Source organism: Stegostoma tigrinum, chromosome 40, assembly GCF_030684315.1.
Source record: "Stegostoma tigrinum isolate sSteTig4 chromosome 40, sSteTig4.hap1, whole genome shotgun sequence".
Taxonomy (NCBI): Eukaryota; Metazoa; Chordata; class Chondrichthyes; order Orectolobiformes; family Stegostomatidae; genus Stegostoma; species Stegostoma tigrinum.
The window spans coordinates 2352858-2375265 of NC_081393.1; the positions used below are offsets into that span (position 1 = coordinate 2352858).

General features: G+C 45.3%; 1 protein-coding gene across 2 annotated transcripts in view; it reads left to right on the top strand.

The window, feature by feature from the left end:
* LOC125448041 (docking protein 2-like) overlaps positions 1-22408 on the top strand; it is a 52825-nt gene that overhangs the window by 15385 nt on the left and 15032 nt on the right. For both annotated transcript variants that reach the window (XM_048522979.2, XM_048522980.2), the window contains exon 3: positions 2009-2126. In XM_048522979.2, the coding sequence (XP_048378936.1) occupies positions 2009-2126 (118 nt within the window). The remainder of the gene's footprint in view (positions 1-2008; positions 2127-22408) is intronic.

The following is a 22408-nucleotide window of genomic DNA, read 5'->3' on the forward strand; positions in this document are numbered from 1 at the left end:
TTCCATTCAAATGAGGACATAATATGGTGTGGGCCAAGGATATCTCTGATAGAATAGGGACATTCTGGCACACTGAGTGTGCCCCTATCTCTGATAGAATGGGGACATTCTGGCACACTGAGTGTGCCCCTATCTCTGATAGAATAGGGACATTCTGGCACACTGAGTGTGCCCCTATCTCTGAGCCAGGTTGCCTGGGTTCCCATTGTTCCAGCAGGTTTGTCATAACAGATCTGAACAGGTTGATGAGAAGATACCTCTCAGTGGCAGAATCACTCCGAGTGTCTGATTTGAACAAACAGCATAGCTGCTTCCTGACACTACACTCACTGTTAGCCTGCCCAATGCCATTCTGCATCATGCTAAAACTTTCGAGCTAAGTTGGGGTCAGCTTAAAACAGTTTCCACATGCGTTACATTGGGCTCTGGAACCTGACAGCAGTCAGCTGTAAACTGAGGCTGCCCCATCAAGTGTTTGCTCTGAAAGCTGTCTCTTTTTAACTGCTAACAGCTCTTCCAAGTTAAAGTTGATTTCTGTTTCGCACATTCAACACACGGCACATTGCAAATGCCACATGCCTTTGTATGTAAAAGCCTCTGGCTGGTCGTGTTTACTTTCCCAAAACCTCGGCCTGCAGTATCGCACTCAGCTATGAGAGGAAAGGGTCTGTCCCTCACAAACTTGCGAATTCTCATTCTGCAAAACACTGCAGTCAGTTCAACCATACCTCTCCATCTCCAAAGACACACCTCCGTAGTCTGCCACCTTTACTCGTCAGTGATGGAGGTTTTATCAAACATCCTTAGAGTGAGAGGCAGAGAGATTTAGAGACGGAATTCCTGATGCAGGCATTGACACCAATAGTGTCGGAATGAAAGCTGAGGTATGCACCAGAGGCCAAAATTGGAGACTGCTGAGATCTGCAAGGGTTGTAGGGTTAAAGGAGGGCTTAGAGATAGGGATGGGTAAGGCCTTTAGAAGTACAGAGAATATTCAAGTTGAGGTCATCTTGCTTGGTGGATTCTGTCACAGAAGGCAGTCAGCAGGACAATGATCTGATAATATTCTGTTTCTGCCACCTTTCAGTGAGGAGTGTAAATAATAATGACCCTTCCTAGGTGGGAATACCGCAGCATTTGAAATTCTTCCCTGAAGCCTGCCTTTCTGATGTACCCCAGGCCTGTGTTGAATTTTTCACTGTTGAGTCCGTGGCTGAAACTTAACCAATTCTGCTGCAGGTTCAGTAAGTGTGTGAACTTTGAGAGTTACAAGTGGAAGACTCTGACAAGATGTTAGAAAAATGCAAACCTTTTGCATGTTCTCTTGCAAAAGATATGCAAACATAGTTCATGGAAGTTTTGCATGGAGAATTTGCCTGTGACATGTAAATGTCAAACCTCTATATGTCACTCTTTATTGAAGCAACTATTTATATAATGAAGAAACAAGATCAAAGAAACCCAGCAATTTCAGGTCACCGTTTTGACCTGGTGCTCAAAATGGACATGCAGTTACAGTTGCCTTCTGACCTCAGCTCTTCAAAAGCTTATCATTATCTAGTTATGCTGACTTTGATCACATTTGAGCTATGAACACATGTCAGGACAAGTCAGCAGGAGCTCCGAGTTACAACTCCTAGTTAGCAATGTCATGAAATGTTAGGGAATCGCACCTACAAACAGCACGTGGCTTGGATTCAAACTGAAAAGAGCAATTTCATCACGTGGAAACAGGAAAAGAATGAAGTCAAGTTATAAAGCAGTTAGATCAGGCTCTTGTAGTCAGGCTGGCAGGCCTTTTGAGCATTGGTTTCCAGACTTTGTCAACTCAGCAGTTTACTGGTTGTCCTACACCTGTGAAACAACAGAGAAGAGGTTGAGAGAGGCAGAGACCCAGACTAATGGGGGACAGACTGGAACAGAACAGAAAGCCACACAGTGAAGGGAAAGACATGATTCAGTGCTTTGCTCAGCGCAAGTGTTTCACCAATGTTCATTCTTTTCCCAGATGAACTGGAGTGACTGGCCTACACTGAATAAAAACGATGGGAAGCAGGCCTCCAAGAAGGGGAAAAGCAATCTGATGGCAATGGAGGAGAACACACTGTATGGCACTCGAGCGGCAGGTAAGGACCACAATGCAGCCATCAGATTGGAAAGAAGCCTGGTCCTTTGTGAGAACACTGTTGGTCATTGGGAAAGGCTGAGAGTGGGATTTCAGCCCCCTCAATGGGAGGAGCGACCCTGTAGACCCATAGAAAGTAGGAGCAAGGTAAGCCATTCCTTTGAGTTTGCTCCTCTCTTCACTATGATCCTGGGTGACTACTTAACTCAATAACCTGTTTCTGCTATTCACCCATATCCTTGGATTCTTTTAGCTCCAAATGCTACATGCAACTCCTTCTGGAAATCATAGATGATTTAGCCTTAACTGCTTTCTGTGATCGTAAATTACACCCTCACCAATCGCTGGGCGAAGAAATTTCTCTCCATCTCAGTGCTAAAAAGTTTACCCTGTCTCCTGAGACTGTGAGCCCGGGTTCTGGATCCCAATCAGAGGGAACATCTTTCCTGCATCTATCCTGTCTCATCTGGTCAGAGTTTTATAGGTTTCTGTAAGATTCCACCCCCCCAACAACACCCCATCATTGTTATCAACTCCAGCGAATATAATCCTTACCAATTCAACTTCTCCTCATATGTCAGTCCTGTTACCCCAGGAATCTGTCTGATAAAACTTCACTGCAGTCTCTCAATAGTCAGATTCACCTGCCTGAGATAAGGAGACCAAAACTGCACATGATCTTCAGGTGTAGTCTCACCAAGGCTCTCGCTGTTAACGCCATTTGTCTTCTTTACTGCCTGCTGCACCTGCATCTTACCTTCAGTGACTGGTGTACACCATGTCTCATTGCACATTCTCTTCTCTCACTGATAACCACCTTCTAGCAATGCCTGGCCTTAGCAGGGGCAAGTGCTGGGAGAGGAGAAGGATAGCAGCAAGTCATTAGACCTCTCTGAGAAGGAGTGGGGAAGAGGTCAGGCAGCTTTAGAATAAGCTGTCCAACTTAAAATGGAAATGAGTGAGAATTCCTTCTCTCACAGGGTCTTTAGCCTTTGAAATTCTCTAAGCCAAAGCACAGTTGAGGCTGTGTCATTGAATCATTGGATATACTCAAGGCTGAGATGGAGAGGCATTCAATGGGCAAGGGGGCCAAGGGTTATGGGTGGGCAATGGGGAATCTGACAGGCAAGCGGAATTGACAGCCTTATTGAGTCGTGGAGTACATTCACTGGGCTGAATGGCCTCCTGCTGCTCCTGTTTCTTATGTTCAAATGGGACCAGAGCTCACATCAATTGGAAGGGCATAACCTGAAAATGGGGCAGGAGCTGAGAACCTTAAAGGAAATAGAGGCAGCAAAAATTAATTGTTGAGTAATACAGGAAGCAAAACAACGTTTTTCTTTGTAGAAAGTCTTGGCTGTCGTGGATTGATTTTTTTTATTGGTTTGTGGTGAATCTTTGCATAGAATCACAACAGGGAGAGGAGCAACAGCTTCTAACTGTCAGGACATTGTGCTCAAATGAAAGCCAAGCTATTCTGGGCGGATGTCAGCAAACTCAATGGTAATGTCCTCCTTTCACAAAGCTATTGATGAGAACAGGATCAAATGGAAATGCCCAGGCTCAGACATGCATTTTAACGAGGCAAGGGAATTAAGCATTGTAGTTCCAAGCTAGGTAAATGAATTTAAGGCACAGATCTATAGTGAACGTGCCCTTTTTCAGTTTCTATCTTTCGTTCCCTCATTCTGTCACCAAGATATGAAATGAAGATTAATAGTTTCTTTCTCCTACTGTGAGCAATTTGATCTCAGTTTGGCCAAAAGCAGGAACATTTGCATTTGTTTTTTTCTCTCCGTGGGAGAGACAGAATAATGAATTATAATATAAGTTGTAGTCAGCAGGTAGAATTCTCACCTCAAAATCTGAATGCTGTGGACTCGAGCTGTCTTTCGGCGGGTGAGGCAACTAATCCAGTCTGGCTTTCTCATTAAAGAGAAAGGGTATTGCACTCTGGCAGGTGTCATCTTTTGGATAAGAGGTTTGTCACCATCTCAGGTGGAACGATCCTAAGACCACAAATGAAAGATTGAATGGTGGGAGCTCGTCTGGCCAACATCATTCCTCAACCAACTGGAACAAATGATCAGGATCATTATCCCAGTGCTGTTTGGCCAAGCTGGCTGTGTGCACATTGGTTCTGACTTTGCAACAGTGGCAACATTTCAAAAGTACGACATCGGCTGGAAAGAAAATTGTGATGCCCTGAGGCGGTGAATTGTGTTATCGAAAAGCGAGCCTTTCAAATTGTTCTTTTTTTGATTCCACTTTCTACACAGTGGTTTCTTGAAGTGATAGTGAAAAAGATGCTCCCACGAAGGTCATGTGGCTGTGTCAATGGCCTCATGATTTTAGTGAGCTAACAGAGGAACTGACTCATTGTGGCATGGAAACTGTTTGTCACCACACACTCTGCAGTAGAAAAGCAAAGTGCTGGAGCCGTTCTTAAATGCTGCTGGAACACAGATCAGTTTAACTGAATCAGAGGAAGTCATAGCACACAAGGCCATGCAACCTGTTGAGCTGTTATCAGCTTTCTGCAAAGGCATTTTGGCTCATTGCACTTCACCGCCTTACCAGGGCCTTGTAAATTGTTCCTTCAGGCACTTACCCAGTTCCCTTGTGAAATCTGCTGACTGAACCTGTCTCAACTGAACTTTTGTGATAAAAACAACCTCCGCTCACGACAGCAGAATGGCAAACCTGGTGCTCTGATAGTCAGGGTCTTTCACCCAGTTGAACTCTGTCATTGTAGCCACAGTGAAGGGCTCATTCTTTAATGATCAGCCTCTAGAAATGATTGATGTTGTGCATCAGAATTGTAATCATTGTAACATGGGGAGCTCTGCTCTGTGAAACCTTTTGATGATCCCCTGAGTTGTATTCTTCCCTCAGACAACTGGGCAAGGCACCTCACAGTGCACGAGATAACAAGGTGTGGAGCTGGATGAACACAGCAGGCCAAGCAGCATCTCAGGAGCACAAAAGCTGACGTTTCGGGCCTAGTGCACTGTCAGTTTAACTCTGTGCACTATTGAGGGGGGTACAGTGTTGGGCTGTGTGGTACAAAAGCATTCAGGATGTTACAAGCTGGCTACAGAGCCAGTGAGAGACCTTCTCCTGCTATGATGTGGCTCTCAGCTGCCAAAGTGGCCATGGGATGGTTTTCTCCAGGATTGACTGGAGCGGAATTCTGACTGGAGGGTCTGTGGGACCCTACCATCCATGCCTGGTTTTGCCTCTGTGTCACAGCCAACTTGCAGCACTAGGTTTGACTACTGTGTCATGTGGCTGACAAAGGCAGTCATCAGTTTTGAAGCTGGTACTTGGTGGAGGGCCCACCACGATGTGGAACAAAGGTCTCTTTCTGTGGGGAGAGTGCGGAGTTGTGGGAATGTCACAGGTCTTGTTCACCACAAGGCTGTGGGCTCACAAGTTCAAATCCCACTCTTCCAGAAGGAAAAGCCAGTAAAACTGGCAAATGGCACACACTGGTCTGACCTGTCTTGATAACTTCAAAATGGAGCCCCGTATGTTCATTTTCAGGTTTTGTTGTCCCTCTGGGTTGGTTTCTGGAGGAATTTAAATTCCACTCATACCATTTGGAACTGAATGCAATTCTCAGCAATTAAGTCATTGAAATGGTCATTGATTGTCTTAAGAACCTATGTACTTCATTGAACCAAATCCCTCCAGTGTGGAAACAGGCCCTTCGGCCCAACAAGTCCACAGTAACCCACAGAGCATCCCACCCAGACCCATCCCCCTGTAACCCAACTAAACTACACATCCCTGAACACTATGGGCAATTTAGCATGGCCAATCCACCTAGCCTGCACATCTTTGGACTGTGGGAGGAAACCCACGTGGACACAGGGAGAATGTGAAAACTCTACACAGACAGTCACCCGAGGCTGGAATTGAACCCGGGCTGTGGCTCTGTGAGGCTAACCACTGAGCCACCATGCCGCCCCATTGCAAATTGTCATAAGCCCAGAGGACCACAGGGCAGCTCCCCCATTACAGAGAGCTGACTGGGGATAGTTTAACTGAGGGTCACCACAACCTTTGAGTTTGGCAAGCTGAGAGGTTTGTCATGACATCCATCAGTTTAGGAATTGAAGCTGCGCTGTTGGTGTTCCCCTGCATCGCATCCAGCCATCCAGCCAACTGAGCTAATTGACCCCTGACTTCACTGATACCCTTTAAGGAAAGAAATGTGCCATCCTGACCTGGTCTGGCCTATAGGTGACTCCAGGCCCACAGAAACGTGGTTGACTCTTTTATTAGCCTGTGAAAGATCTGAACAACCCACCCAGTTTGAGTGCAATTAAGGACGCATAACAGATGATGGTCCTGCTGGATATGCCCACGTCCCACAAAAGAATAAAGGGAAAGAATGGCCCACTAACTGAGGATGAATAATAAATCATGGAATTGCTCGCAATGCCTCAGGCTTGAATCAAACAACACCTGCTGTTGGCAGCCTTCCCTTCCTCTCATTTAGAACATAGAACGTAGAACATAGAACATTACAGCACAGTACAGGCCCTTCGGTTTCGCCGACCTGTCATACCGATCTGAAGCCCATATTTACAGAAAGCTGAAAGCTGGAAGCAAAGCCCCAAGCTCAGACTACAAAGAACAACTGAGAGCCAAACACTTACTTAGAGGTGGTTCTCCGACCTGCTGCTCCCACTTGGCATCTACAGATACCCCCAAAAAACAGACATCATTTCACTCCAACTTGAGAGAGACCATGTTCAGAGATGAATAGGAGAGAGAGATAGGAATCAGTTTTGTTCTCTGTCTGACAATTTCGGCGTCTCTTATGCTTTCCTCTGCAATTTTTCCAGCATGGTAAGAATGATAGTGCTGAGCAACAATGTGTGGGAAGTCAGAATCTTTCTCAGTGTGACTTACGGAAAACCTCCAGGGAACCGAGAATTAGACCCTGAGCTCTCAGTCGCCGCGCTGGCAGCTCAGCCTGCTTTTTGTGGGAATTGTTTGCCTTGAGATCAGTCAGTTAATCTCAGTTAACCCCAAACTGCCCTCTCCGAACCTGTCCAAATCCTCCTGGAGCCCATCTCCTGGTGTGTTGTCATGGGATCTGTGAAAGGGTGCAACGTGTCCCCTGTTCAATGCCCAGTGACCAATACCCAGTGATGTGGGTGAACAGTGTGAAGGACAGGAGTGGGGGGGAGGGGGTGATCACTCAAGGGGGGGCAGGACTTGCCACCAGCTGTAGCGGTCCCCTGTTTAGCAGCTCTGCCTCCCCCCGGTGCTGGCGTGGGTGTGGCAAAGTGGCATGGTCCTGGTGGCAAGTCACTTGCTTAACCTCTGCCCACCCAACCAGTTCCACAAAATGCCGTGCTTTACCATTGTTCCTGCAAAGTCAATGGGTTGAATTTGTGCTCAAGCTCTGGTGAAGAGGTTGGGAGTGACACATGCACAGCCTTGACAGCTGGCCTGCCACCTCAAAAGTGTTATAGACAGATTCTGGGAAACATAGAAAACAGGAGCAGAAGGAGGCCATTCAGTCCCTCGAGCCTGCTGCACCATTCACGATGATCATGGCTAATGATCCAATTCAACAGCTTGTACCCACTCTCCCCCTTATCCTTTGATCCCTTTAGCCCCCAGCGATCACTCCTCCATGAAGACACACAATGTTTGTTCTCAACCACTTTGTGATAGCAGTTTCCACTCTCTGGGTGAAGACATCTCAGTCCTAAGCAGTTTACCCCATATCCTTAGACTGTGATCCCTGGTTCTGGACTTCTTCAACACTGGGAACATCTCTCCTGCATCAAACCTGCCTTGTCCTGTTTGAATGTTACAGGTTTGTGTGAGATCTACCCTTCCCTTGCCTGAATTCCAATGGATACACACCTAACCGACTCAATCTCCAGATATCAGTCCTGCCATACTCAGAATCAATCTGACAAACCTTCGCTGCATTCCCTCGATAACAAGAATTTCTCCAAAAAGAAGACCAGAACTCCACACAATATTACAAGCATGATCTCACCAAGGTCCTGGATAATTGCAGCAAGACACCCCTGCTTGAATCCTCTCACTATGAAGACCAAGATAGCATTTAACTTCTTGACTGCCTGCAGTACCTACATGCTTACCTTCTGTGACTGGTGTACGAGGCCACTCAGGTCTCATTGCACATTTCTCGCTCTTGATTTTTTGCCATTCAGATAATAATCTGCCTTCCTTGTTTTTCTACCAAAATGAATAATCTGACATTTATCCACATTAAACTGCATCTGCCATCCATTTGCGTATGCACTCAACCTGTCCAAATCACAGTGAAGCCTCTGTGCATCCTGCACACAGCTCACCCTCCCACCCAGATTTGTGTCGCTTGCAAATCCGGAGATCTCACATTTCAGCCCCTCATCCAAATCAGTAATATATATTGTGAATAGCTGGCGTCTGAGTCCCAAGCTCTGCAGTACCCCACCAGTTACTGCCTGCCATCCAGAAAAAAATTTTTTTCTACTTTTTGTTTCTTGCCTGTCAACCTGTTTTCTGTCCAGTTCAAAATGCTCACTCTAGTCTCACTACTTCAATTTTACACATGAATGTCTTACATAGTGATGGAAAGGGATAGGTGTATACCACTGGGCAAGAGTTATAGCTGGGGGAAAGGCAATTACGATGAGATTAGGCAAGATTGAGGGAGCAGAGGATGGGGAAGGAAACTGCAGGGGATGGGCACATTAGAAATGTGGAGCTTACTCAAGGAAAAGCTCCTGTGTGTCCTAGATAAGTATGTACCTGTCAGGCAGGGAGGAAGCTGAAGAGCGTGGGAGCCATGGTTTACAAAGGAGGCGGAATCTCTGGTCAAGAGGAAGAAGAAGGCTTATGTTAGGATCAGATGTGAAGGCTCGGTTAGGGCGCTTGAGGGCTATGAGGTAGCCAGGAAAGACCTAAAGAGAGAGCTCAGAAGAGCCAGAAGGAGACATGAGAAGTTGTTGGCGGATCGGATCAGGGTAAAACCTAAGGCTTTCTATACATATTTAAGGAATAAAAGAATGACGAAAGTAAGATTAGGGCCAATCAAGGATAGTAGTGGTAAGTTGTGTGTGGAGTCAGAAGAGATAGGGGAAGCACTAAATGAATATTTTTCAACAGTATTCACTCTCAAAAACGACAATTTAGTCGAGGAGAATACTGAGATACAGGCTACTTGACTAGGTGGGATTCAGGTTCACAAGGAAGAGGTATTAGAAATCCTACAGAGGGTGAAGATCGATAAGTCCCCTGGGCCGGATGGGATTTATCCTAGGATCCTCTGGGAAGCCAGGGAGGAGATTGCCGAGCCTTTGGCATTGATCTTTAACTCGTCATTGTCTACAGGAATAGTGCCAGATGACTGGAGGATAGCAAATGTGGTTCCCCACTTCAAGAAGGGGAGTAGAGACAACCCTGGTAATTATAGACCAGTGAGCCTTACCTCAGTTGTTGGTAAAGTGTTGGAAAAGGTTATAAGGAATAGGATTTATAATTATCTAGAAAAGAATAAATTGATTAGGGATAGTCTGCACGGTTTTGTGAGGGGAAGGTTGTGCCTCACAAACCTTATTGAGTTCTTTGTGAAGGTGACCAAACAGGTAGATGAGAGTAAACCGGTTGATGTGGTGTATATGGATTTCAGCAAGGCGTTCGATAAGGTTCCCCACAGTAGGCTATTGTACAAAATGTGGAGGAATAGAATTGTGGGAGATATGGCAGTTTGGGTCGGAAATTGGCTTGCTGAAAGAAGACAGAGGGTGGTAGTTGATGGGAAATGTTCATCCTGGAGACCAGTTACTAGTGGTGTACCGCAAGGGTCGGTGTTGGGTCCACTGCTGTTTGTCATTTTTATAAATGACCTGGATGAGGGCGTAGAAGGATGGGTTAGTAAATTTGCAGACGACACTAAGGTCGGTGGAGCTGTGGACAGTGATGAAGGATGTTGTAGGTTACAGAGAGACATAGATAAGCTGCAGAGCTGGGCTGAGAGGTGGCAAATAGAGTTTAATGCAGACAAGTGTGAGGTGATGCACTTTGGTAGGAGTAACCGGAAGGCAAAGTACTGGGCTAATGGTAAGATTCTTGGTAGTGTAGATGAGCAGAGAGATCTCGGTGTCCATGTACACAGATCCTTGAAAGTTGCCACCCAGGTTGACAGGGCTGTTAAGAAGGCATACAGTGTTTTAGCTTTTATTAATAGAGGATCGAGTTCCGGAACCAAGAGGTTATGTTGTAGCTGTACAAAACTCTCGTGCGACTGCACTTGGAGTATTGTGTACAGTTCTGGTCACCGCATTATAAGAAGGATGTGGAAGCTTTGGAAAGGGTGCAGAGGAGATTTACTAGGATGTTGCCTGGTATGGAGGGAAGGTCTTAGGAGGAAAGGCTGAGGGACTTGAGGCTGTTTTCGTTAGAGAGAAGAAGGTTGAGAGGTGACTTAATTGAAACATATAAAATAATCAGTGGGTTAGATAGGGTGGATAGGGAGAGCCTTTTTCCTAGGATGGTGACGGTGAGCATGAGGGGGCATAGCTTTAAATTGAGGGGTGAAAGATATAGGACAGATGTCAGAGGTGGTTTCTTTACTCAGAGAGTAGTAAGGGAATGGAATGCTTTGCCTGCAATGGTAGTAGATTCGCCAACTTTAGGTACATTTAAGTCGTCATTGGATAAGCATATGGACGTACATGGAATAGTGTAGGTTAGATGGGCTTGAGATCGGTATGACAGGTCGGCACAACATCGAGGGCCAAAGGGCCTGTACTATGCTGTAATGTTCTATGTTCTATGTTCTACTTTGGTCTTTGTCAAAAGCCTTCTAATAGTGTAAACAAACCACATCCTCAGGCTCTCCCACAGCAACTCTACGAGTCATATCCTCAAAGAATTCCAGATTTGTTAATCATGATTTCCTTTGGTCTTCTCTGTCATTTCCTATTCCTCTTTCTAAATTCTCTTGACTCTGCTTTCATGTGGCTATCATTTATCTTTCTTAATCTTTTTCTTATAAACCTATGTAAGATTTTGCAATCTATTTTTATGTTTCCTCTGAGTTCATGTTCACATTCTGTTCTCTCTTTATTTATGAGTTTCTTGATCCTCTTTTGCTGAGTGTTAAAATGTTCCTAGTCCTCAGCCTTACTACTTTTTTGCAACTTTATGAGCCTTCTCCATTGATTGAACATAATCTTGAACTCCGTTTCTTTGTCACAGTTGACACACTTTTTCTGTTGCATTTTAGTGTGGAATTAAATGTGACATTTTAAAAGTATACTTTATGAAATGTGACTGTTGTACGCTTGAGCAGATGATGGAAGTACACAAGCAAATATACACAGACAGATTATGTGGGAATCTGACTGAATATCTTCTTCTGTGGGACAAGAACAGAAGTTGCTGGAAAAGCTCAGCAGGTCTGGCAGCATATATGAAGAAAGAATCAGAGTTCTGAGGAAGGGTCACCGGACCCGAAACGTTAACTCTGATTTTTTTCTTCACAGATGCTGCCAGACCTGCTGAGCTTTTCCAGCAACTTCTGTTTTTGTTCCTGATTTACAGCACCCACAGTTCTTTCGGTTTTTATCTTCTTCTGTGGCTTGGCCCCGTATATTGTTTTGTAAAACTCTCATGAACTATGTTGACACATTGCATTGCATTCAAGGTGCGATGCAACTGAGATGTGTTGTTGAATCAGAGAACAGAATTTGGCCCCTTGAGGCTGTTTAACTGATATCCATTCACCTGCTTCAGCTACTGAATGAATCTTGCACCAAAACAGAAGTGCAGGAAAATAGTTTCACATCTGTCAATTCAGCCATCAGAAGAAGGGATCCAGTCGGAATAACTGAAGTGGTTCAGCATTGGCTTGGGGAAGGGTGTAGGAGTAGGGAGCATCCATCAGTAGAACAGCTTTTAACCATTACTTCGGTTAGGGTCAGGTTACACTCAATGTAGTGAACCACTGACGCTGTGATAGTGTTGGAGGAGTCTCTCCCTGCTCTGAATTTACTGGACACCGGTCAATGAACATTTCTGGTTCCCAAGCCCTGCTTCCCATCGGCCTGTGAGCACACCAAAAGGAAGCTGGCCCTCAACCTGTATTGGCCCACATGGCTCAGGCCTGACTGACTGTCTGTACACACTGTACTCACAGGTCAGCAGGGCAGTTCTCTCAGATGTCCTGGTCATACTAACCGTTAAACTTAGGGGAGGCTTGGTGGCTCATTGGCTAGCAGTGCAGCCTCACAGCTCCAGGGACCCAGGTTCGATTCCAGCCTCGGGTAACTGTCTGTGTGGAGTTTGTACATTCTCCCCGTGTCTGCGCGGGTTTCCTCCAGGTGCTCTGGTTTTCTCCCACAGTCCAAAGATGTGCAGGCTAGGTGGATCGGCCATGCTAAACCGTAGTGTTCAAGGGTGTGTGGGTTATAGGGGGATGGGTCTGGGTGGGATGCTTCAAGGGGTGGTATGGACTTTTGGGCCGAAGGGCCTGTTTCCACAGTGTCGGGAATCTAATCTAATCTAAACTAAACCAACATTGCAGAAATCATATGATCGGGTTACTGTCACACCGCTGTTTGTGGGAGCTTGTTGTGAGCTGATTGGCTGCTTTTTGCACAGGAAGCTACAGTCACAAAAGGACTAGACCTTAGGGGGAAAGAACCTGAAACTCATGCCTCAGCTCAATTCAAAACTTTAATTTTCCATCTGAGGAGAAGTGATTGTCGGGGTGACAGGGTGGTTAAGAAGGCCTTTAGCACGCTTCCCTTCATTCTCAGACCTTTGAGAACAGGAGTCGGGATGTCATGTTGAGGTCGTACAGCAGAGAGTTCAGAAAAGATTGACTCGGATATTGCTGGGAATGGAGCTGTGAGAATAGACTGAACAGTCTGGGACTTTTCTCACTGGAGAATAGGACGTAGAGGTTCATGAAATCTTGAGGGGCATAAACAAGGTGAACAACAAATGTTTTTCCCCTAGGGTGAGGGGGTTCAGCACCTGGGGGCATAGATTTAATGTGAGAGGAGAAAAGATTTAAAAAGGACAGGAGGGGCAATTTCTTTAACACAAATCATGGTTCAAGTATGGAATGAATTTCTGGACGAAGTTGTGAATGGGTAGTTATAATGTTCAAAAAGACATTTGAAAAAGTACGTGAAGAGGGAAAGGTTTGGAGGGATATGGCCAGGGGCAGGCAGGTTGGGTCGGCATGGACTGGCTGGGCCGAAGGGTCCGTTTTGGTGCTGCATGCCTCTGTGACTCCGAGGTGAAGGGGACATTGGGCCAGATGGAGGCACGGAGAATTTCAGAAGGGCTGTGAAGAATTTGGCGCCAACAATGCCGGAATAAGTTGCAGTCGGTGTTGGAGACAAGTGAATTTGTGCTAAATGTTTGAGACACATATATACACGTCATGGAAAGGCTTTTGGTGAAGTGGCTTTGTTGGTTTCCTGCTGGGTGCCTCATTAACATGCTCAGGAGCTTCAAATCATGCAGGGCAGAGCCAGGGTGTACATGAACGGTGGCTGACTGACCAATGTCAAAGGGGAAAATTCTGCACTTGCAGTTAAAATTAATGCTCGGTGCAGCAGAACCAAAATCTTCCTTTCATAAATCAAGACATTTTTTCTTCTGTATGGCTATCTGTAGCCTGGGGAAGAAGAGAGAGTGACGGGAACTTTGCAGTCACTAAAGGGAAATCTGAGAAAATACCCACTGCTGTCTGCATTTATTTTAATACCTTGTGATCAGCCAGTGGCAGCCACAGATTTCCGAAGGAAGACGGTGTGAGAATTGTGAGGGACAGCTTTTGCAAAGCCAGTTGGTATTGAAATGTCTGCCATAGTTCACTGATACTCATCATTGCTTCAGAGTCACAATGTTGACGGTTCCAGGCATAGCTCATGCTGAAACTTCAGGAATCGGAATGAGGGTCAGAGGGTCGGCACTGAGGCTGTGCCGCACAGACGGTCAGCACTGAGGCTGTGCCGCACAGACGGTCAGCACTGAGGCTGTGCCGCACAGACGGTCGGCACTGAGGCTGTGCCGCAGAGACGGTCAGCACTGAGGCCGTGCTGCACGGAGGGTTGGCACTGAGGCCGTGCTGCACGGAGGGTTGGCACTGAGGCCGTGCTGCACGGAGGGTTGGCACTGAGGCCGTGCCGCACAGACGGTCGGCACTGAGGCCGTGCCGCACAGACGGTCAGCACTGAGGCTGTGCTGCACGGAGGGTTGGCACTGAGGCCGTGCCGCACAGACGGTCGGCACTGAGGCCGTGCCGCACAGACGGTCGGCACTGAGGCTGTGCTGCACGGAGGGTTGGCACTGAGGCCGTGCCGCACAGATGGTCGGCACTGAGGCCGTGCCGCACGGAGGGTTGGCACTGAGGCTGTGTCGCACAGAGGGTCAGGACTGAAGGTGTGTCGCGCAGAGGGTCGGCACTGAGGGTGCAAAGCACAGAGGGCTGGCACTGAGGGTGTGCCGCATTGTCGGAGGGTCACTGCTGAGGGAGTGCTGCACAGTCAGTCTACCATTGCAGGTGACATATTAAATTAACATTTTGTCTTACCTTACATTGGAAGACAGACCAGCCTTTATTTTGAAGAGAAGCGGGGAAGCTTTCCTGGGTGTCCTGATAAATACTTACAGGCGATTGATGTAGCGATTGTGATGAGGTCAGGCAGGTGGGCCTCATAGATTGTTTGTTCCCTGATTGGGGCTATTAACCTGGTCCAATCAGGGAGCCCTGGCTGACAGATAGATAGGAACAGGAGGGTCAGGGGCTTCAAACCAAGTCCAACGGGGAGAGCAGGAGGGCAGAAGTGTCGAACTGGCAAAGCTACTCAACAGGACTACTTATGTGCCAAACGACATAAGTAGCAATTGATCAACAGAGGTAAGCGGTCCCACAACCAACAGATCAGATCTAAGCACTACTCCTGCTATACCCATTCGTGAATAGTGGTTACGGTCCTCCCGCACCCAGTCGTGAACAGTGGTAGACAATTAAACAACTCGTTAGAAAGGAGGCTCCATAAATACCCCAGGCTCAATAATGAATGAGTCCAGCACATCCATGCAAAAGATAAGGCTGAAGGATTCACAGCAATCTTCAGCCAGAACTGCAGACTGAATGATTCAGCTCGGCCTGATTTAGTTGCTCTCCACGATTACAGATTCAAGTCTTCAGCCAATTCGATTGACTTCATGTGATGTCAAGAAATGGTTTGAGGCATGGATACTGCAAAGCTTATTGACAACATTCCAGCAATATTACTGAAGGCTTATACTTAAGAACTTGCTGCTCCCCGAGCCAAACTTTTCCAGAACGTTAACAGTACTGGTGTCTACCTGACAATGTGGAAAATTCTCCTGTACACAAAAAGCAAGACAAGTCCAATCCAGCCAATCAGTAAGGTGATGGATGGTGTCATCAACAGTACCATTCAGCAGCACCTGATTGGCAAAAACCTGTTCACTAATGCCCTGTTTGGGTTCTGCCAGGGCCACGATTTGTGACTTGTCAAATACTGAAGCAGTCCCTGTTCAAATGCAGCAGGAACTGGACAATATCCAGGCTTTGGATAGCAACTGGCAAGTAACATTCGTCTCACACAAATGGCAGGCTATGACCATTTCCAATCGAAGATGATCAAACCACTGCACCTCACAATCAATGGTGTTGCTATCACTGAATCACCAACTCTCAACATCCTTGGGTTACCATTGACCAGAAACTCAAATGGACTCGGCACACAAATACAGCAACTACAACAGCAGGTCAGAGGCAAGGTCAACATGATAGCTCAGTGGTTAGTGCCAGGGACCCAGGCTGGATCCCACTCTCAGGTGACTTTCTGTGCGGAGTTTGCATATTTTCCCTGTGTCTGTGTGGATTTCCTCTGGGTGCTCCGGTTCCCTCCCACAGTCCAAAGATGTGAGAGTTAGGTGGATTGGCTGTGTTAAATTGCCCATAGTTTCCAGGGATATGCAGGTTAGGTGGGTAAGCCACAGGATACAGGAATAGGTGGAGGGGGTATGTCTGAATGGGTTGCTCTTTGGAGGTTGGTGTGGACTCAATGGGCCGAACAGCCTGTTTCCACACTGTAGGGATTCTATGAAACTTCAGTGAGTGACTCAGCTTCTACATCCCAAAGCCTGCCCATTGTGTACATGGCACAAGTGAGGAGTGTAACGGAATACTCTCTACTTACCTGGACGAGTGCAGCTCCAACAGCTCGACACCATCCAGGATAAAGCAATCTACCTGGTTGGCACCATGTCCACAAGCATCCACTCCCTGATACACTACAGAAATTCACCAAAGATCCTCAGATAGCACCTTCCAAACCCACATCCATCTCCATCTGGAAGGACAAGGGCAGCAGATACATGGAAACATCATGCCTTGCAAGTTCCCCTCCGAGCCCCTCACCGTCCTGATTTGGAAATATATTGACATTCCTTCAGTGTTACTTGGACACAATCTGGAAATTCCCTCCCTAAGGGACATTGTGGGTTAACCTACAGCACATGGACTGCAGCGGTTCAAGAAGGCAGCTCACCCCCACCTTCTCAAGGGGCAACTATGGACTGTCAGTGATGCTCATGTCCCTTGAGTGACTAAATGAATCAAGAATCACATGGGCATGTTACTTGGCCATTTTCTTCTAGTGCTGCTGTTGGGATACTTGCTGGATACAGCCTGATTTCTATGATTCTTAGATTACAATGGAGCCAGTGCTTCAGCAAACCCCGAGATGGTGAAAAAGATCTTTGAAGTCTGTGCGAGCACAGATGGGGCCTTAGGTTAATGTCCCATCTGAAGGATGGCGCCACCGGCATCTCTTTAGAAACAGTGGTGGGCATGCCAGTCTGGACTGTGTTTTCATTTCTGCTGCATGAAACTTGGACGGACAGCTTCCTGACTCAAGCCCCAGAGGTATGTGGGTGACCATCAGTTGACTCGGAGTTAAAATGAGTCAGTGGTATATTGTTCAAGGCAGGTACTTCAGCTGTTTGCTTTCTTGCCATGAGGTACTGAAATATTGGTGTAAACGCAAACCTCACAAGGAAGTGCTCTTTTCACTTCTTTATATTTGATATGCCCGACACTGAAAACACAGGAAGGACACTGTGTCTTTTTTTTCAAAAAAGGAAACACCTAAGATCTTATCAACAACATAATAAGGCACTGCAAAGTCAGGCAATGATAAGATCAGGCTGCTCGGAACATTGTGCCTTCTAAAAAGTGCAAATACAGTTAGAACATTTAGGCGGCACAAATCTTGAGCAAAAAAGACATTTGTTTTTCAATGAAGAAGGAAGCCAGGTCAGCCATTCACAGTAGGGGAATTCTGCTCCCAGTGTCCTGGCTAACATTTATCCCTAAACCAACTTCATGGAAGCAGACAGTGCAGTCATTGTTGTGTTGTGATCAATAAACTGGCAGCTATATTTCAGTCACTGCAGCAGTGCTTCAAAAACACAACATTGGCAAGAAAGTGCTTTGGAACATTCTCAGATAGGAAACGGCACTGTGGGAACACCAACCTGCACTAGTTCATAAATTTCTCTCCTTGTGGGGCAATTTCCAAACATGATCTCTACTTGTTGGGGATTCAAATATTTAAAAAAAACCAGCCAGTCATGGAAGATAGATAGTGGGAACTGCTGATGCTGGAGAATCTGAGATAACAGGTGCAGAGCTGGATGAACAGCAGGCCAAGCAGCATCAGAGGAGCAGGAAAGCTGATGTTTCAGGTCCGGACCCTTCTTCAGAACATGGATCTTTAGAAAACACCAGGCAGTCATGGAAGTTCCTCTCTCTCCCTCACCATCTTTCTGTCTCTCTCCCTTGCCACACTTGCCTCTTGAAAATGTGTCAAAGTTGCATCTCCAAGACACCATCAAGAAACCAATGTTTCTTATGAAGTTGATGTTTGTGGGATCCTGCTTTGTGTAAAATGAGGCCAAAAGAAATAACGGAAGGAATAAGCCAATCAGCCTCTTGGGCCTGCTCATTAATGCATGTGTAAGTTCATTCATTACGTAGTGGTTACAATCACCTTGCCAACACTTCAGCTGTCCTTTCTACTCTGTCTCAGAGCCACATCTAGCCCTTTCTTCGCAGCCGGCAGTTTGGAAAAAGAGGCATGAACTGAGTCTGCCATGGTACATGTTGGTTAAATAGCCAGTCCTAACCCAGGTCTTGTGGAATGGTGTCATGGTCCACATCCTGTGGATTCATCTTCCGGTCTGACATTCTATACTTCAATGCTTTCTGAGGTGGTGCCTTCCGGGGCTACTCACACTAGCTCACCATTAACTTACTGATTGCCTGAATTGCTTTAAACAACAAAATAGGGTAGCCCACAAACCCACCAACACAATAAAACAGCAGCTAATGAACTTAAAAGACCCTATACAGACAACAAGCAAAACAAACGTCATCTACAAAATACCTTGCAAGAACTGTGACAAACACTACATTGGACAAACAGGCAGAAAGCTAGCCACCAGGATACATGAACATCAACTAGCCACAAAAAGACATGACCCACTATCACTAGTATCCTTACATACAGATGAGGAAGGACACCACTTTGATTGGGACAACACATCCATCCTAGGACAAGCCAAACAGAGACATGCACGAGAATTCCTAGAAGCCTGGCATTCCAACCGGAACTCCATCAACAAACACATTGATTTGGAGCCAATCTACCACCCTCTGAGAAAAAGAACAGGAAATGACATCACCAACACAGGAAATGACATCACCAACCCAAGGAAACCTAACCAGATAAATAGAAAGCGGGACATAACACCAGCGCTTTGTCGGAGGCTCGCTGATGATGTTACCTAGAATGGTGACGAAACATCTGAAAACTAACCTTCCAGCTCAGCGAGCCAACTCACATCCAGAACAAATTATGGTTTCTGATGGAGGATTTATCAATCAACCATTGTGAGGAACTGGCCATTCAAGCCTCTATATGAGGGAAATAGGATAAAATGGTCAAGATGGGATGAGAGGGTGACAAGAATGGGAGAGTCGTCAACTGCATTTTCTGATCACCAGTTTGGTCAATTCATCTTCAGAGGGACAGTCCAGGATGATGAGCAGTATGCTGAATGGACCCATGGCAGCCATCTTCAATCACCCTGTGTTTAGGGCATTGTCATAAAAAGATAATGAAAGCAGCCAGATTGTTTGAAAACCAAACTGATTCACCTATACCCTTCAGGGAAGGGAACCTGCTGCCCCAATCCAAATTGATCCACATGTGACTCCAATCTAACATCATGTGGTTCCCTCTGAACTACATCCTGATGTCACTTTGTTTGAAAATCAATCACTTCAAATTACCACTGCAGATCATTTTAACCTGCCCTACTCCATGCAATGATGATTCTGAATGACAGTTGTGTTATTCTGCTGCATGGATCAGCAGAACATTTAACTTTCAGATGACTGCACAATCCAAACAAAAATCCAATGACAGAAATCTCCATTGTTGTCAAGTTAAAGGCTGAGTAAAACAATTTGAGTTTAGTGAGGGATGTACATCAGAGACAGCCCTTGATCCTAAGTTATATGTGGAGAACAGAGAGCACATTCCAGATCCCCAACCTACCATGAAAGACCTCATTTATATTGACTCTCATTTTACTTAGCCATGTAACTGACATGCATTTTTATCTCAGCTGATGCTTATACTGCACAGGTCAGACCTTAGAGTGAGACCTGAATTGATAAAACATAAACTTTATTTTTCTTTTTTGTTACTATGGTTGTCAGTCATAAACATTTTCACAATAGGCCAACAATCTAGTTTTAACAAAACAATGTTTATGATCCAAAATGAAAAAGACAAGGTATCCAAACTATGTGAAACAAACACAGACAAATAGGTATCCGAAATTAAGATTCAGTCCTACTAACCTTTTACCAACCTTGTGGATATTCAGATTTCAGTGAAGTATCACCCTTGTCTCCACTTTAAAGCTCCTCATTCAGTTGGCACGCCTGTTTTTCTCTTTTTTTCTGGTGAATTACACTCACTTGATAATTTTTTATGAATGAATGTCTCCTCCTGCAACCCTTAAACAAACTTCTTATGCTGCTCACTTATTTAACATGGACTCATCAATCTTATGTCTTCAACAATCTTTTGTTTCTGGCTTTCTGCAAAGACACTCAAAGCTTTTTTACATTCTGCCTTGATTGCTTTGGGGAGTGTTAAAATAACAGCATTTCTACTGTTTCAGCTTTATTCCTTCTGAATGCATCTGCATACTCCCTGATGGCTTCAGAATTGTATTAGGGATCCTTTGACTTCGCAACAGCGTTTTCTTTCTTATCTACCTTATTTACTGATGCACTATGTTTTAATGTTTAAAATACATGTTGAAATGCACATGAACAAAGTTTCCAGAAACCCTGGTACCGCAAAGAACAAATCTAAAATGAAACTGAAAATCACGAGCTCCCACTTTTTAACACATTTAGTAATACAAATGACCCATAATACTGTACATCATACCCCAGTTCAGAGCCCAAACTATCAAACAATAATAGAGTATTGTGAGCCTTGATCACGCATGAACTGACAGAAGTCATTACAAATGAGGTTGGATAACATGGGGATTGCAACTGCAGACCACTGTGTGCTTGAACTATCACCACAGGGTGCAACATAGGGAAAGTCAGTTTCAGAAATGGTTAATAGACACAGCACTGATCAACATTAATCCAGTAATAATCCAGTAACAGGAAAACAATCACAAAAAGGTCACATCACAAAAAAGGGCCATTCAACCGTTTGTGATCAGAGATAATGGGAACTGCAGATGCTGGTGAACCCAAGATAACAAAGCGTGAAGCTGGATGAACACAGCAGGCCAAGCAGCATCTCAGGAGCACAAAAGCTAAGATGCTGCTTGGCCTGCTGTGTTCATCCAACTTCACACTTTGTTACCTTCCATTCAACCGTTTGTGCCTGTTCTGGCTCTCTGAAAGAGTATTTTGCCCAGTCCTGTCCCCCTGCCCTCTCCCCATAGCCCAGCACATTCTTCATTGTCAGGTAATGATCCAACACCTTTTGAGATGCCTTGACTGGACCTTATTGTATTTCAGATCTTCATCACTTGCTGCATGAACAAGGTTTTCCTTAGGTCAGCCTTGCTTCTTTCAGTAACGATCTTCCATCTGTGACCTCCTGTTCTGGATTGTCCACTGCTGGGAACAGTTTCTCCCCATCTTGTCTGTCGCGACTGCTCATGATTTTGAATTTGACCTTGCCCGGTGGCAACACCATGCACTGTCAGGTCATTCGGAGCACAGCTGGCTTCTTATTGCCATACTCAATAACAAATACTCGCCCTTCCGTTTCATATCATTCTCTGAATGAGCTGCAATTCACACTCACATGAAGACTAGGATTCTATTGAGTCCCAATCTCTTGACTTTAGAATGGCCTTCCCTGTCTCTTCTTCTTGACTATCTATAATCCGTTCAAGCTTACGACACTGCAGTCAGGTGATTTGCAGCAACAATGTTGTTTCAGCCTCTTCTGAAGCATAGTTCCAGGTGCTGTCTCACCAATTGCCTGTATGACTGAAGAATGTTTTATAATAAATTATTAAATGATGATTAGTAACATTCTATTAACTTTTTAAATTACTTGCTGAACCTGGATAGAAAGCACTTGCACTCATGCACGAGGATACCCAGATCCCTCTACATGACAGAGCTTTGCAATCTCTCACCATTTGATAATGTGCTTCTTTTTCTTCCTGCAAAAATGGACAATTTCACATTTTCCCACATGATACACCATTTTTCACTACTCACTTAATCTATTCATTACCCTTTGTGTCTCCTTTTGATCTCTCCACAGGAAGCACAACTTAATTTCAATCTGTCTTGTGTCTGCAGCAAATTTATTCAACATGTATTCAGTCCCTTCGTCCATGTCATTTATCTAAAAATTGAGATTTCAGCAGTGATCCCTGTGGCACTTTGCTTGTTTATATCTTGCCATTCAGAAAATGAACTATTTATCTGACTCTGGATTTTCTGTGAGCAATACAATCTTCTATCCATCCCAGTGTTACCCACTACACCATGAGCTTCTATTTTCTACAATAAAGTTTGATGTGGTACCTCAAGAAGTACCTTCTGGACATGCTAGTGAAGTACATCCACCAGGTTCCTTCCCTCCACAGGACACTACTTCTTCAAAGAGCTCC